The sequence below is a fragment of the Lingula anatina genome, chromosome 1 (genome assembly GCF_051362555.1).
Source record: "Lingula anatina isolate TDL-2025a chromosome 1, LinAna3.0, whole genome shotgun sequence".
NCBI lineage: Eukaryota > Metazoa > Brachiopoda > Lingulata > Lingulida > Lingulidae > Lingula > Lingula anatina.
Window position 1 is genome coordinate 50,991,513 of NC_141767.1, and position 17,793 is coordinate 51,009,305.

Genomic DNA, 17,793 nt, shown 5'->3' on the forward strand with positions numbered 1-17,793 from the left:
AGGATCAAATCAAAGTTCAGTCATGTATGTTTATTGTATTAAAAAAACATGGATACTGACAATCATACAAGTAAACCATACATTTTCACACTCACAACAGCTATAAAATTCAATTAGTGAAAATTCTCAAGTCAGTGACAGCTGTGCATGTGAAATCCATTATGCACAGGCATAATTTACAAATACATGCTGAACGTACGTTATCTGGATGTTACTTTGAAAAATGTCCTATTTGAAATACAGGTACATTCTCACCCAAATTTTAAATGTGTTAAACTGCATTGCTTCATGAGACTGATGAAAAAAAAATTCAAATAAAGATAAAAGTAAACAGGTAAAATTATGTCAGATAATCAGAGCTACAGGTCAGAGAAATGATTTGTAAACATTCATTTACAAAATTGCAAGTCAAGTTTTTTATGCACCTTTCTCTTTATATAAGTGACAACATAAAATACAATGAAAAAATTAACATTGGGGCCTAAGGTAGAATGAATAAATAAATAAACAAACACATGGTAAATAAAAAATTAAAACAACCCTGGTAACAAAAGCCCTGAACCAACATCTTTGAATATTTCTTCTGTCTATATACACTATCAAGAATGTTGATACTATATACTGCAAATTTTCTCCATGAGACTTGACCAACAGTAAAAATATTATTTTGGAAGGTCGATTCAAAATCAAAATTTACATCAAAACCAAAACCGATCAGGCTATTATGTTAAATTGCAACTTGTACTATTTCACATTTGTCAAGCCACAGTAGTTAATAATCAATGCACTTGCATATATTTTCAAGATACAAAATATTAAAACAAAATAATAATGCCAGTTCATAAGTTTTGTTTTAACATCTTTACTTTCAACCAAAATTCCTAGGGCCATTTGTTGAAAAAAAAATTAATTAAAAATAATAATAAAATGTCATTAAAATTGTAAAAAAGTTATGACAATAAAGTTATTGCAAAAGAACAGTGTTGTTAATTATAACACATAGTGACTTGGTGATTTCAATGAAGACAGTTCTTACTTGATAAGCTGGTAAAACAAAACAATGGTAAAACAATTAATTTACTTCAAACTTATTTCATAATGTGTGCTTTACTTTACTTCAGATGCTAATTATAAAAAAGACTCAAATTGTTTCTTTAAAAGAATTGTAACAATAATAATAAAGCTTTTACCTAAGGTAAGACCCCTTAAGCAATTTCACAACTTGCCTTTCTATCTGTTTGTCTTTTCCCAACATACTACATACACTAATGCATTCTTAGCTACCATGGATAAGTCTAAATATTTTCTCTACAATACTAGATATTAGTCATAAAGTATTCTTTTCATACTGAACATGTACATTTACATGGAGCCAATCACATATATGTATACAAATGGAGAATGCCAGTTCTACCAAAGTATGTACAAATACTATCACACACACATACACAAGCGATGTCACATTTACCTACACATTCATAAATACACATAAACATAAAACATAACACTCATTCATAACATCTCTATAAAAGGACTTTTAGGAAGAAAGGTACATGGCATTTCACTGATAAATCAAATAACCTATAAATATTTCATCTATACAACAATTAGAAGTCAGCAATTTCAGTTACAGTCTTTAAATAAAGACCCTGTCCTTAATCCTAGTCTGCTATTACGATCGCCTGCAGCCCAAGACTTAGACTTGGTACGGAAATGCTTGAGATCTTGAGCATGGTCAACATGAAGCATTGGTTTGTATTCTGGAGGCTCACAAAGGTCCTATGAAAAAGTTCAAATAAGTTATTATGTAAATTTTCTAATTTAAATTAAATAAATCAAATAGTAATTTTCCTGTAAATAATATTTATATTTACTTTCCAAAATTACAAAAGCAATAATTCTATGCTTTCATTCTTCTCACATTACCTTATTTTCACAGTACAGAGCCTTATATCCACCTTCTAAAAGATAAATCTCTGGATAATGTAGTGCTGGATAACAATCTTTGTTTGAATCTCTGTCCTTGTTCCGTAAAAAGCGACTCCTAAAATCAGATTACATAATAATATAAACACACACTGGTCATTTCCATTCAACTGATGATTTGTTTTAAGTCGGGCAATGATCTCATAGCTTAGAAACATAAACTGAAAAGTCTTTCTGCAAACAGGTAACTCATTACAAGATTCCTTTCATGTCTTCTATGCTACACACTTTGGCACGCTATCTCTGATTAACTTACAAGTTTGGAGCTCTCTCTGACGAAAATTCACAGTGAAAAATGAGAACTGTCCTCTTAGAACTGTTCTTCTCTTTTGGTGGAGTCTCCAAGAATTCTTTCATTATACCTTCTTTTGTGTATATATTTTTTGCATTCTGAAAACAGGAAACTAGTGAATACAGTGTTGTCAAAGATAATGAACAGATTACCCATCAAATATACACATTTATTCGAAATAAGGCAACTGAAAGTATTTAATTCTACATATGTAGGGTTATTCTCTTGCAGTTGACATTTATGCACACTTACTAATTTTATGAAAAAAAAAAAAATTAAATTTTACTCATCCAATATGTTAGTCTGAAAACATTTAGAAAGATTTGGGGGGGGGGGGGGGGGGAGAATGAAATAAAACTTACTTTGATATGACCACCTTCATACTCGTATGGATATCGACAGTCGATTATTGTGTACTCTTCAACAACTTGGTCATATTCTCCATTGATCAAATTCTCCAACTGGAAATAATAACAATAATGGTTATTGAATATTTATGCAACAAACAACAGCATGAGAGAGAGAGAGAGAGAGAGAGAGAGAGAGAGAGAGAGAGAGAGAGAGAGAGAGAGACTGACTGACTACTGAGTGTCAAGATTGAATAGGGAAATTATTTGGATTTAAAAAAACATAGCAACAATAAAAATAATATTACAACAAAAATGACCTATTAAAGCCATCCAGGTTGATCACATGAGATATAACTTACAACAAAATATGTTTTATGCAAGTTAAACGTACTGTATTTGGTGTGATAGCCTTTAGATCTTGGTGCTTTCCTCTGATAAGTGGTAGGCAATAATCCTAGAAACATTCAACAGAAATTAATTAATGCATAATTCAACTAATAAGGAGTAGATATAATTTGCAAATATATCAAAAGTATGTAACTAGAGGTTTAATCATCACCTGCATTAGATTTTAGTGTTTATATATATAACAAAGCATAATTTATAATGTTTTCACATTAATCTTACAGCATAGTAACCAAACAGTTTTATCCAATTTACCTTTGAAAAATCCCCAATGAGGTCCTGCTCACTGTCACCTGAAGATAAATAAGTTATACAGTAATGGAAATATTCAAAATGTATAGAGAATCAAACTGAAGAGATAGCAATGAATTTTATTTTGAAAAAAAGATGAAGAGAAGAGTCTGAATCTGCATGAATGAATTAATAAAATGATTGGATATAAAAATAATTCATCTCTGCATCTAAAAAATAACATTAATTAAAACCTTATGACATGCATCTGGTATTAAAGTGAAATCTATATAACACTGAAATTAAGACATCAGTTTTTCACGTACCTTTATTCAATGCACTTTTGATCATAGCTTCTGTTTCAGAATGGCACCTATGCATCCGCCTTGCAGGAGCAATCTAAAAGGGGAATATTCAAAGTTATCAAAATCAAATTCAAAATCACATAATATCCTAAACAAAATTTGAACAATTGCATTTGCTGTAGTATTATTAATAGACTCCACTCACCTCTGTTTCTGGATTTGAACATGTGTCATACTCCACGACACTCTTTCTTCGCTTGTTGGACACGGGTGTCGTGTTTTCTCTGGGTGGTTCAGGTCTCTTGTATGAGAAAGGTCTTGATCTTACATCAAAAGACTGTGATCTGCCCAGCTTTGGTGCACTTGGAGATCTAAACAAGCCTCGAGGTCTGGTACATGTCTATAAAAAAATATACAGCTGGTACATAGGAGTTTCCTACAGTTCTTTAGGTTTATCTCTTGGTCTTCAATGAGAATCTATTTCAGCTAAAACATTTTAGACAATTTACACAATAGTTCAATTTTGGAAATCATCATTAAGATCTTAAGTGTGTTCTCTTTACTGAAATAAAAATACTGAACAATAAAATACCCGGCACTCTCCCTTACCCTCCATATTCTATTGTTCACTGTAATATTCTCCTTTTCTTTTTCATCATTTGCCACAGTAATGGGAGCAGTTAGTAAACCAGACATACTGCTAGGCAATGAAGTCTGAAGCAAGAAAAAATAGCAAATAAAGGTTTACATTCTTCTTAATCAAAATAAGCTTATTTCATAAAAAATTTACTGACTAAATAAAGAGTCTCAGATGTGCAATTGATAAGAACTAAAAGGTTTCCAAGATATTTCAGATACTACTTCATGGTTTCTAAAGGAATGCAAGAGTTTTTCTTGCTGTAATGTTACTTAGTGTTTGTACCTGTTCCCTGTCTATGTCCAATTGCTCTAAAAAGCCATCGTCCTCATCATCTTCATGCATGCTGCTAGTCAGTGAGCTGGTCAATAGACCAGGGCTGTCTGCTTCTTGAATAGGGGATGGCACTTTTAAGTTAAAAGTCTGAAAAAAATCAAGGGAATTAAAATTGACTCCCTTTTACAACAACCAGATATAGCTGTACAAGTATTCTATGGTTTGAAAAAATGACAACTTGATAGTTTGGTATTATATACAGGGACGAGAAGAGTAACATAAGAAATAATGGTACATCTGTGTCATTAAGACATCATACTCAATGTCAAAAAGCCTTCAAGCTACAATGGTATTAGGTCATTCAATTATATTACTTACATATTTCTTGGTTTTGGAAGAGTAAAATTAAACAAAAGGCCTAAATCCTACTGCCACTTACAATTGTTCCAGCAGGAGCTGAAGTGGGTCTTCTACATTTAGCAGGAGAGCTATCCTGACCAAACGAGTTCTGCTGTATTGTCTTTCCAGGAGACTGCTTTACAGGGGAATATTTCTTGGGTGAACAAGTTTCCTCACTTATGTGTCTGTAGCGACTCCTAGGTGCCAAATCGATTGGCTTGATGAATTTGAAGTCATCAGGTTCCTGAAAAGAAATGCACATAGATGGATTGCTATTTTTTCTAATGGATATATCTTTCTAAAATGTTTCTTTGTCATTTCATTACATTTAATGACTTAAGCATTATGCATGCTAAAGATTTTGTCTACCTCTTCATAAGGATAATCAATACAAGTGTCATCTTTACTTATCTGACAAACGAAAAACTTGTATCTTGCATTGCTTATTAGTGAAATATTGATAAAAGAAAAGTATCATATTTAAAAAAGAGGATGACACATCAATCACTGTCATGAAGAGGTTGAACAAAAACATATTCAACAGCAAATGTAACAATATTTTGATTCTTTGAAACACATATTTTAACAATGTGCCTAACAGTATGAGCCAGTTCTTTTTATTCAAGAGGACATGGTCCTCTGCTACATCTATCTTATCTGGTCCACATCACGCCAAATTAGGGCAGTCTGGATAAACAAAAGGCACTAAACACTGCAATTATTACTAATTATCTTCACAGTTATCCTGCTATGGTCTGCTTCACTCAAAACTACCCTGAGTCTGTTTTAGAGATCAACTGTCTGGTCAAATAACAGTCATTCACTATAGCCATTCACAAGGTGCCAATTACCTGGCAGATTGCAATTCAGACAAAAATCTCCACAGAATCAGGTGACAAAAGGTGACCCCAAATTGCCGCTTAAAATCCGTCTCCAAATTGCCACTTAAAATCTCTCTCTCATTCAGGTCAAAACGTGATTTGTTAAGAGATTTGGCAACATTAATATTCAATTATGGGGACAAAATAACATTTTTGAGCAAATTTAAGTTCCAATTAAAGGATATGTTGTCATGAAAGTATAATTTTATTAGAGTATTGAGCAAAAAGTAAAACCCTTAAGTGCTTAGTTCAGCCATCTGTAAAAATATGCATGTCACTGTAATTCAAATGTCATAGGCCCTTTCAGAAAAAATGTATTAATTAGTTATTATTTATTCATGTATTTATCTGAGAGCATATGTTTCATTTCCTTTCTTACAATTCCAAATGAAGCCTTTGAGCATTAAATACTGTTGGTTTACCATCAAATTTTCTATTTTCCATCCTTAAAATTTTCTTTGTTGCTTCAACTTTAGATAAAACAATAATAAAACAACCATTTGACCCACAGCTTTAATCCTATAAGCCTTCCAATAACTAAATTTTAACCAAGTGGGATTATCCCTAATTCCATGGCATTACTTCTCCGAGGGACTTATGCCCCATGGCCCTATTAACAGACTATTAACACTTCATTTTATGACACCATGACAAACACTATTGGGGAGCCTGTGATAGTTTTGACAGCATGCAAAAAGATCCTGTTTACATGCTTGTGACAATTTTTTCTATCAGCAACAGAAAAACTAATACATCTTTATTTTAATTTAGATTATCAATACGTTGATTGTGTGGCTTAATCCAATATCCCCCCCCCCCCCTCATGATACAAAATTTAACTTTGGTAACAAAATAATCAAAAATCCTGACCTGTCCAACCCCACTGTCCTGAGATCCCCCATCTTGGTCATCCACACCTCCTCCAAAACTGGATGCAAGGTCAGAGTTGGGAGACTTAACTGTCCTTGTGATGCTGCCTTTAGGAAAGCCCAGGTTCTCAAATGAAGGACTACATGAGCCTTGCAGTTCTGATAGGTTAGTCTGAAAAAAAATCAATATGTCACTTATTTATGACCTCAAATTAAAAGCTTGACACCACATTTTTACATGTAACTTGTTTAAATAGTCACTTATCAAAACACCATTGTTTTAGACCAATATCTATACAAATAATGATAATAACTTACAGGTACAGATGAATATCTCTTGAAAGCACTCCCCTCTCGTGAGGACCTGAATGGGAAGGAGATAAGAACAGGATAGAGAACAATCTATAAGTTCCATCTATGAATCATAACATTTATATCTTCATCACTATCCACCCCATGGTCACATTTAATACAGGTCAGTTCCACTCACTTATGTCTGTTAACCATAAAAAGCTTGATAACAGCAAATACTTAATTCAATTTTCTTCTACATCATTTTTGTTTTCAAGGTGGTGTTAAGATTAATATATAGCAAGACATCGACTTGAAATGCTTTTTTCCTTGCTAGTACATCCCTATTTACATTTATACAACAAATACATTTCATAACACTACAGGCAAGAAATGGGTATAAGTTGCTGGTTATGTTATTTCAAAGATAACATTGGACTTGTTTTAACATAAACCATTCCACTGTCTACTTTTTGGTTATTGATCATGAAGATTCACAACAAAACTTGAAAAGTCAAATTTTTCTCTTTTACTTAGTCAGTGAACAATACAAAGGCATAAAGGGTGGTTTTCAATTCTTAATTACAACCATAACACACATGGATGCACATCTATGAACTTGATGAACTTGTAAGTAAAGGTGAGAGCAAACAAAGAAATTGCCAGGTGTTATTTACCTTAGATTTTGGTCCCTCTCTAGACTTTCAAAGACACTTTCAAATCTGGAAATCAACAAACAGTTGTCTACTTGCATTGCTTGCTACATAAACATTAGCAATTCTTTTAAACAATTAAGTAGAAACACACAAGGAATATATAGATTCTTTCAATCCCTTAAACTTCAGTAAACTTACAGTTCAGAAGAAAAAAAGCATTTGCTATACAACACAGTAAAATTACTTCAAATATTTATTTTCAATTGATGCATATTCCCCAGCCAGCTGTAAAGGTGACCAGCATTTGCCAAAATCTGGAACAGCTGTTACTATATTCACCGATCAATGTTTGCATAGAAACTTACAAAGACCTCACTTAACGACCCCAAGTGCACCTTTTCAGGGGGAAGCTCACCTTTCTATAGAAAATTCTATCTGAACCCACACAGGTCATGAATTAAATAACTGTTTAACCTGCCAATTTCAGTAAATATTTTCTGCAACTTTCATTTTTTCTGTTTCCTTATTACTATGATATAGTAACAAAACAATGTATTTTTTTTACCTCTGTTCATATGTAGGAGAATCTAAAGGACTTGGAGAATCTACGAAACAACCTGAAATGAGATGCAGATCTTAGATGTCTTAATTACCATAGAGCTTTTAACTTAACAAAGTTATCAGTTGAGAACATACATAAATTTACTGCTGTAATGTGCACCTTACTTATATGTGAGAAAATGCACCTAACTGATATGTGAGAAAATACACAGTTTAGTTTCAACAGTTATTATTATTATCAAACAGGATGTCAGATAAGAATTTACACAGAATTGCCCATGGCTAAAGAACAATTTACCTGGGCACTTAGTTAAAGCAATACAGAAGTTATGAATAACACATTCTTATTCAAATTTTGTTGAAGAAAATGCATATTCACTACAGAGATTGCATAAACACCTTATCTAACACTCACAATTTAGTTACAACCAAACAATTTAACAATATCCATACATCATATATACTTATGAAAGTTGGGAGTCCACTGCGATATTCAGTGTTACAAACCCTTCATTGGCATATAACTTATTATGTAACATAACAGGTATGAAATCACATGAAAATGGGCCTTACCTCCATCTACTGATGAAAGCTGTCTAAATAATGGTCTCACAGGAGGAGGAGTAGGAGTTCCGGTGCTTGATAATGATAATCTCCGCTTAGGTGTGCCACAAAGACTGAAATGTTCAATTACCATCAGTACTACTTCAGCAATTATACATTCATGCAAGGAAGTTGGCAGTCCATCAGATGAAAAATTTAGTGATACCTTTTTGCTCACACAAACGAACATGTGGCAAAATCTGTATTTGGCAATGTATATATAAAACAATTTAAAATGTAAACTGAATAGTGACCCATGCATCTTTGTATCTCATAGAGTTGATACAACATAATACAATATCAATTTACATAAAAGTTACCAATGGCAGTAAGAGTAAAGACAGCTGTTATGTCAATGCAAACAGTTCATTTTTTCCAAATGACCTATACATGTGATAATATTATAAGCATTGAATGTGAATAACAAGTCTATAAATCTGTTTACCACCTTTTTTTCAACGTAAGTTGTAGCAATTTGTTTTAACATACTTTTTCACAAAATTTAAGGTACTTATGATGAAGTTCGCCTCCCCCCTTCCAAAAAATAAAAAAAATAATAATAAAATACAAATCTTAAATTTTCATGTATCAAATTTGCAATAAAGATTCTTACCTTGCTGTTGTCAGTTCATGCAGATTCAAAGCTAGATCTGTCACTGGAGAGAACATGATATTGCTATGACTTTCAGCAAATTGTGGCGAAAAACTGTTCACACATGATTTTGATAGCTGCAGTGTTAAAAATTTCTTTTCTTTTACTGTAGATCCCTTGCCTTTGTGTTGATGCGGTATATTTTGACTCTCGGACAACGGCAGCGGTTTCTCCAATCTATCACACATGGTAGAAATTACAGAATTACGACGAACAGCATAAGTTTCTTGGTAAAATTGTTGATAATTGTCACTTTCATCAATATGAAAAACTAAGCAGCAAGACTCGGCTCAAATCTTTCGTGTTCCCTTGACTAAGCAACCTATCCAGTCCACCAACTTCTCCCTAGCAGCCTTCCAGACACTCGACCCTCGTTCATCTATGAAGACATGTGCCTGCTGCTATGATTGCATCCTGTTATGAAGGTTTACAGCCTGGAGGACTGGAAGACAAAGACTTAATTGCACATCAGGTGTACGGCATGAAGCACCGCCACTCCATTTGAAAAATAACAGGGATTGGCCAATCATGGCGGTGACGCCTAGACATGCGCACTCCATACGCGATTACTATACACAGGAATTTACTACAATTAACACAAGTTTACAGCGAAATGATATTTAACATTCCAAAGAATAAAATAAAAATATGTCAATTTGCAAAAAATATGTTTTTAAACCAAAATAATACACTTGCATTCTTATAAGTTAAAAAGCACTAAGGGGCACCCAAGCCTACGCATGCGCGTTAGGTTGGCGCGAATCTCTGAATATTTCTCATCTTCGAGTGGTTTGTTTATATTCTAAAAACTTTTGTCTTTTTAATATAATAATCTTTTTAAGGCAAAATTTTGAAAATCTGTAAACATCACATATTCAAGAATGCCTAGTCATCGAAATGCCCATGTTAAGAGATGTGAGATTAGGCAAAGTCGCGGGAGATATATGGATCGCCCGGAGAGCGAAAGACAAAGTGACCAAAGGTAAAGGCAAGATATTGCAGCAGGCAAATATATGATGCACTTTTATGTTAAATTTCTTAAGTATATTTCATCATCAGAGAAACTGTCAGGGAAAAATTTAATGTTTACTGTGTAAAGGATTTTTCTTATTTGTAGAAGAGGTCAAGATGAAAGGTATCATCGCGAAGGAAATTTAAGCCCCTTGAGAAGTCCACTTCGCACAGAAAAAGACTGGGATAATAGAAGGCAGAATATGAAAACACACAGGTAATTCCATGGTAGAAAACCCAGTTGAAGATTTCATTTATGTTTTGTCGTTTTATCAAATGAAGGTTACCTATTACTTGAACCAATTATGTCAGCCGGTAGCATTATAATTAAGTTACATATGAATCGAGCTGGGATCTCAGTAATGCATGTGAACCATTTCTACTGGTTTCTTATACCACCAAAATACAGTCCACATACCAAGTCATAATTGATAAACAATAAAGGCAAAAAATAACTTAAAAACTGCACCTACCACAAACTTTTTTTATTCAGGAAAATTAATACAGTACTACATTTACCACACAATGAGAGACAAAGACACCTTCTACACACCATTCACACACTGAAAAAAATTCTTACAATTTCTTGTTGGGAATTCCCCTATTTATCCATCCCATCTTGTTTGCAAAAATCCACTAAATGACATAGTACTGCATAAACCTCACTATCACCTAATATGTAAATGTAACAGCACACAATTGCATACCTACTCAATTGAGACTGTTGAGGCAGTAGTATGAATACAGCAGAAAACGTACATATGAATAATATATCACTTCTGGGGAAATATAAAATGATGTCCTTTAGTATTTTTTGTATACTATTTGAAAGCATATGGCAGCATTGGGCTGGGTTTGGAGGCAAAATTTTTACTTCTAATGTAAATTCAAAGGTGTAGGATGGGAAATGAACCCAAAAATAGGGGAAAGTAAGATTTATACCTTTATTTATGTGTAATGCCCATTATTCATAATATGTGAAAAAATTATTTGTTTTCTGTATAATAGGGCATGCCTAGTGTTTTATTCTACACCAAACTGTCTCTGGTCCATATGCAGTCTGTCACTTGGTATCAAAGACAATAGTATTTGTCCAACCACTGTTTCTTTTGATCACACCAATTTATTTTTCTCCTACTGTGATGGCTGCAGTTTTCAATGTTTGTTAGCTATTTGTATTCTCAGTAACTCTCTTTCAATGGTCTTGTTTGTGGCAATAAAACTACTTCAGTCGGTGTCTGGTCACCCTGCTAAGTGTTGTGTAACTGCTAATTGCAATGCCCTACTGATCAACAGATGAACACCTTGATTGTTTGTACATTATTGAATGGCCTAAAGAAAAGGTGTTTGAATGAAGTCATTTATTGATGTTCATGCCTGTTTGTTGTGTCTCTAACGATTGGTGTTTGTTATCTGTTCCATCAAGAAATTGAAACTCATGTAGTCATTTGTCATCAGGTTGTTGCTTGAAAGGATAGGCAAACAAGTCTCAATGAAGTCTGTGCTCAAGTTTCACACTGGCTTGTCTGGAGATCGTTATCTGTTCTCTGATGTGAGACACCCCCCCCCCCCTCCTTTGGTTTGAGCTTGTGTGATTTTTTGGACTTAGATATTATTAAAGTGACTACTATTTGTTTCTTCTCCCATAAGTGGATGTGTACTTTATGTGTTAGATTTTTTCACTGTATCTGAGCTTATAACTAAAATGATGATAGATATTATTTATGCTACATATTATTTTGACACAAAGGAATATACTGAAATAGAAATACAATGAGTGCAATTCACTCAGCTAACATCCTGAAAAGAAGACAATTTTATTTATAGGATGTCATGTAAGAATGAATTTAATAAACTAAGCACTGAAAAAATTAGAATACCAAGAAAGTATTTTTTAAACCAATTGGCAATATTTTAATTTATAATTGGGTCTCTGAACCAACCCAATCTAGCCTGTAATAAAACCCTGCCTGTTTGGCAATATTATACTAGTAATCTAATTTGAAATAGGAATTCTGGTCTGGTTTACAGTTAACCTAGATAAAGTTTTTCAGAGTATGGATTTGTTTATTATATGTTATGCCCAAGCTTGTAATATACATAAAAAGCACCACCACTAAAAAACTTCTCTAAAGCAAAGAAGTTCCTTGGTTTGAAGTTTTTATTGTTCAAAAAGATGCCAGTTTAAAGTTACATTTCATTTCCAAAATTGGCATTGCTTTGATTTTTACAGTGACAGATGTCAAGTTTATCTAGCAGGTTTGTCATGAGTTGGGCTCAGTTGAAAAGTCTTATTACTTTAAAGAAGTGGCAATAGGTGTGCTTATCTCACCTCTATTACATAAATGTCAGCTTTCACTTGATATACAGTTTGTCTACTGTAAGTTGAACAGTGTTGACTGGAGATGCTTGTATTATGGAATCTTTTGTTTACAAGTTTCTAGCCTAATACAAACTGATAGCTGTCAGCATTTACCTGGCTGGTCAAGTGCTATATCCAAGGGAAAGCATTATAAGCCAATCAAAAAAAGCTTATCTGTATTTGATAAACATCTTAAGTGAATCAGTCAAGTTGGTGTGAGTTTCTCACGAGGATCTCAGATTAGGCTTTCCATTTTTCTTAAGATTTCCTGAGTGAAGCTACATTTATTTATTTGTTTGGATTAGAATTAATGTTTAGCTCAGCCAGAGGCAGATCAGAAGAGAGATCAGAATTGAGCCATCCTTCCCAACCTTCTGACAGGTTTCAGAAATAAGATGTACCCTTTTATTTTTTTGGCAAAGTCCCATTCTTTTGGAAAGTGCGCTCACTTTGTTGTTTTCTCATTGTTGATGAGTTTCCTCTTCTCTGCTCAATAATAATTCTATATAATATAATATAATATAATATAATATAATATAATATAATATAATATAATATAATATAATATAATAATAACATAATAATTTATTCGAGCATTAAATGTGACAGTTACATTTGTAACAGTTAGCCCTCTATACTACAAATGGTGCATTAAAATATGTGCAGATTACATTTTACAGGTTCTCTAATCTACTATTAGTTTTATAACAGATATGTAACTACAAAATACATACAGACTGGGAAATAGCAAAGGATAAGACAACTATTGCTTATGATGGGGGTATAGTTTCTTCAAACTTTCAGTTATGATTGGATAGAACAATGTCATAGGTAAATATTATGTTTGGTGATGACATTAATGGTCAGTATTATGTTTTATCAAACATCAAATTCATGGTCATGCGGTCATAATCTATGCTAATGTATACATATATAATTAGGATAGATTATAATTTTATATCCATGAATTAGATACATTTCCAGTAGTACATTTGTTGTAAATATCTTTACTTTCTACTTTATGCAGCCCCAAGCAGCAAAAATCAAACCTTAACAGCTCAGAAAGAAGAAGTTGGAGACAAGTCCCTAACAATGTAGTGCTAGATTTTGTGGACAAGAAAGAATTCCCAACTCCTCATGAAGCTAGGTATACTTGTATTTTTCTCTGTCAGAAATTGCTTCATTTAGTTATTTGTAACCCCCAAAATCAGATTATTGTAAAGTATGCATTCCTTTTGATATTGTTCATACAGTATCTTAGAGATGACCCAAAAAGGTTTTCAATTAAATCAAACAAATCAACCCTAACAGATTTGGGATGGGCATCAACTGTATATCAATTCTTTAAAAATTATGCAAAATTATTTCTTAGCAAGGTATTTACTATTAAATTCATTCAGAGATGAAGTGTTGATTAAAATATCTGTAATGTGGAGAGTGTTGCCTGAATAGAAATTTATTGTAACATTTCTGTTTCTGCCACAGGTTCACCCCAGAGCACTCTGCAATGAGTCGTCTTGGTCCTGCTACAGACTGGGGGTCTCAAATGGATGAATATGATATTCAACAAGAAAAAAGCAGAGAGAGAATGCAGAAGTAAGTATACAATTTTAGATTATAATATACTGCAACCAATAGTCCCTTGCATGTTGATACCTAAGACTGGCTTATTTCCACTTACATCCGAGTTACTGCTCTTCCCAATACTTTATTAATTTATTTGTTTTTCAGGTACCGGAGGAAACTTGTGCTGTCTGCAGATCAAGGTGGAAGAAGGAACAGTGAAAGCAAGTGAGTGGATTTTTTCCCCAACATTATATTAAACAATATTCTCATGAAGAAGAAAAGGGCATAAAAACAGTTACCCGCACAAAGGATTTAACACATATCAGAAGCTTGTTATATGATCTTAATATTTTGGTTTTTAAATGGTAACTATTGCCTTACATCTGACAAGGTATTTCCTACTTTCAGAGAGAAAATTGAGTATGAAAGAAATGAAGATGTTTTATTGAGACGTCAGAAGCAGATTGACTATGGAAAGAATACCATTGCATATGATAGATATATTGAAGAAGTGCCTAGGTTAGAAACCGTTCTAATTTTTTGAGCAAACAGAATTATAGTGAATGGGAAGAGAGAGATATTTCATATCTATTTATTATTTTACAAAAGCATCTATAACCTAAAACCTGTATCTATATCTAAAACCTGTACTAGTAATTGATTTGTTACTTTACTGTTGATAACTTCTTTAGTCTAATTAGTGCACAGTTTTCAACTTGTCAAAGTTTTTTTCTAATAAACTGAAACAGCACAGATATGAAAGTAGGAAAATGCAGATTTCCCGTTAGCTGTATGAAAATGTAAATGCTAATTTCAGGAACAAACGTACCAGGGCTCATCCACGTACACCAAACAAAAACTTCAAGGTCAGTCGTCGTTCCTGGGACATGCAGGTGCGCTTGTGGAGGAAACAACTGCACATCTGGGATCCTCCTGTTGGAGGCTCTCAAACTGATGAGAACAGGTGAAATAATGATGGCTTAAACATTTAAACGATCTTTATTGAAAGTTGTCGAGAACTAACATAGACCACAATTACTAACAATGTCCCTCTGTATGTCATCTGATGACAATTGTACTTCAGCACTACTTGGTCATCTTTGATTTGCTCTCAGTTTTATCCTTTTTTTTTTTTTTTTTTTTTTTTTTTTTTTACATTCAGATTCGTGTGCTGTATTTATATTTAGTAGGTGTATTGTTTAAATAAGTAGTGTATTACTAATAAGTAAGCATATTTTATGCAACAGAATTAAGTTCTGTGTTAACTGAGTGTTGCAAAACAATTTGAAATCCACCATATAAAACTAATGTTTTTTCCTCCATTCCAAGTGTCTATTGTATGACAGTAAAAATTCTCATATTTCAGTGATCACATTTTTAATGATTGTGGATCAGAGGGGTCTCTGGAATTGTCCACTACTGCTATGGAAATAGAATCTGTGACCACAGCCTCCCCGCCATTCACACCCCCTCCCTGCCTGGAATCGGACAAAACAGACATTAATATAAAGCATATGAAGTTCACCTCCAGTCCTCAGAAGCATCAAACTGGACCAGCTAAAGATGAAGGATTTTTTGCTGGTTTCGATTTGGATGCCTGCTTGGCAGAGGAAGATGAGGATTTCCTGGAGCTTTAGAATATATATTTGAAAATATCACCTGTTATAAGTTCTGAGAAGTTGTCAGATTTTTCCTTTAAAGAAGTTTTTTACCTGAGCTTTTTATTTTGCATGCTTCTTTTAAGTACATTGAAGTTTATACCTAGTTTTTTCAAATAGCTATTTTATGTTTGTATTTAATATTAAGTGAATGATCAATAGGGAAATTGATTTTTAGAATGTTAGCACTTACTTTCAGTTAAATTGTGGTGATGTAGGTAATTACCTCATTTCATTTGGTAAATTATATATACAAATACATCATAAATTTTAGTTTAAGAGATAGAGACTTTGTTTTTTTAGATTTTTAAGAATGAGACTTTATGTAAAAAAAAAAAAAAAAAAGATTTTCGTTGATAAGTAATTGGATTCCAGCTTTTTATTTTACTATGTTTCACCCAAAATTGCCTATTGGGCTGAGAATTCATTACTTATAAAGGGGATAGCCTGGATTCGTGATACATGAGAAAAAGGGCATGCATCGCAAATCCAGGCTATCCCTGGATTTGCGATACATGCCCTCACATGTACAGTGTTTAAGTTCTCCTGCGTAATTTATTTCTGTACCATTTAATTGGAAGACCGGTGTTGTGTGGTAAATAATTTAATAAGAGAAGTAAAATAATGATTTGAGATATGTAACTTGGTTTAAAGAAGTGAGTAATAACATGTTAGGCACTTCCATGATTTCATGTGTAAGACCGTTGCGAAGGAAAAAAGAACACTTTGTAACAGTGGTGACAATCATCAATATGTTAAGTGGTATATAACACATTAAACTTGAAATGATGACATTTTTAAAAGACTTCATTGGTCAGTTTCTTAGGCCCCATTTCCATAGACCCCATTATAATTGCTGAGTGCAATCAGTATAACAGATTTACACAAGTTGAATATAGACAAGTTGGTGATTATATGAGCACCTTGGAAATGAGGAGGTGTGTCAATCAGTTAAGCTGATTGCACTAGGCAAGAGTTGGATCATTCTAAGTAAACCAATGGTGTCTATGGCTCTGTTCACAACCAACTTGTGCTGTGGGATGCACTGGAAAGCATGCCATGTAACCCCTTAATGGTTTCCCTGCTTCCCACAGCACTGTTCCTGCAGGGATTTTACTGCATGCTTTCAAATGGGTCATGCCATATTTGAGCAGCGGCTCAGAAAGGTCAGGCTCCACTTGGTTGTAAAAAGAAGAGCCTGTGGGAAGTAGGTCTTAGCTTCTTATAGTTTTAGAATTTTAGAGACTAAAACATTGTACACAATGATTTTTTTCCTAATGGTATACATTTGATAAGCAAGTGTTTTATAGGTGAAAAAAGCAATTTAAACATGCATAGTCTACTTGACATACAGGTTATGCCATGTAAATTTCAGTTTTATAATAAAATTTGTCTTCAAAACACTGACTTTTTATATAAAGCATGTACATTACCAAAATAGTTAGACACAAATGTGTATACTACTGGCAACTGCCAGATAAAATTGTGCATAATTCAGTCTTCCAAGATCATTGAGGTTCAAAACGAGTTGAGATGGTGTCAAACAAGGTATAATTTTGCTGACGATTCAGTGTGGAACTGATAATTTGAACAACTGCGTACTTTGAGAACATAATGTTAAAATTGTTCTCATGTCGCCCTCTTGTTACTATTACCCCATTATTACATTAAGAGGATTTTTTGGTTAAATTTTACCATCTAGGTATGTTTTGCAGTTAAACTTGATGAAACTGACTCAAAGATGTGCTGCTTTTCATTCTAGACTTGTCAATTACCAGACAGGGTATGATTGTGTTAAGTGG

General features: G+C 33.3%; 2 protein-coding genes across 2 annotated transcripts; one reads left to right on the plus strand and one right to left on the minus strand.

Moving 5' to 3' along the window:
* Positions 1-9: 9 nt before the first annotated feature.
* Positions 10-9,919, minus strand: LOC106153704 (M-phase inducer phosphatase 2). The gene is made up of 17 exons (XM_013527735.2): positions 9,356-9,919; positions 8,713-8,816; positions 8,144-8,195; positions 7,600-7,644; positions 6,950-6,995; positions 6,633-6,803; positions 4,922-5,125; positions 4,492-4,629; positions 4,179-4,283; positions 3,775-3,969; positions 3,591-3,663; positions 3,289-3,326; positions 3,020-3,082; positions 2,641-2,739; positions 2,243-2,376; positions 1,927-2,044; positions 10-1,779 (listed from the first exon to the last, which is right to left on the minus strand). The coding sequence occupies exons 1-17, from the start codon at positions 9,580-9,582 to the stop codon at positions 1,624-1,626; spliced, it is 1,968 nt and encodes a 655-aa protein (XP_013383189.2). The 5' UTR covers positions 9,583-9,919; the 3' UTR covers positions 10-1,623.
* A 210-nt stretch (positions 9,920-10,129) lies between these two features.
* On the plus strand, positions 10,130-17,392 carry LOC106153705 (histone RNA hairpin-binding protein). Its single transcript, XM_013527736.2, has 8 exons — positions 10,130-10,376; positions 10,512-10,622; positions 13,795-13,914; positions 14,253-14,363; positions 14,499-14,558; positions 14,742-14,852; positions 15,151-15,297; positions 15,700-17,392. Exons 1-8 carry the CDS (start codon positions 10,276-10,278, stop codon positions 15,968-15,970), a joined length of 1,032 nt encoding a protein of 343 aa, XP_013383190.1. The 5' UTR covers positions 10,130-10,275; the 3' UTR covers positions 15,971-17,392.
* The last annotated feature ends 401 nt before the right edge of the window (positions 17,393-17,793 follow it).

What these genes read in the sequence shown, in the direction of transcription:
- LOC106153704 (XM_013527735.2), bottom strand. Translation starts at nt 9,582, where the DNA reads ATGTGTGATAGATTGGAGAAACCGCTGCCGTTGTCCGAGAGTCAAAAT. An exon ending in CATGAACTGACAACAGCAAG is followed by an intron (nt 8,817 to 9,355) that starts GTAAGAATCTTT and finishes TGAACATTTCAG; the next exon opens with TCTTTGTGGCACACCTAAGC. An exon ending in TGAACAATAGAATATGGAGG is followed by an intron (nt 3,970 to 4,178) that starts GTAAGGGAGAGT and finishes ATTTTTTTATAG; the next exon opens with ACATGTACCAGACCTCGAGG.
- LOC106153705 (XM_013527736.2), top strand. Translation starts at nt 10,276, where the DNA reads ATGCCTAGTCATCGAAATGCCCATGTTAAGAGATGTGAGATTAGGCAA. An exon ending in CCAACTCCTCATGAAGCTAG is followed by an intron (nt 13,915 to 14,252) that starts GTATACTTGTAT and finishes TTTCTGCCACAG; the next exon opens with GTTCACCCCAGAGCACTCTG. An exon ending in TCTCAAACTGATGAGAACAG is followed by an intron (nt 15,298 to 15,699) that starts GTGAAATAATGA and finishes CTCATATTTCAG; the next exon opens with TGATCACATTTTTAATGATT.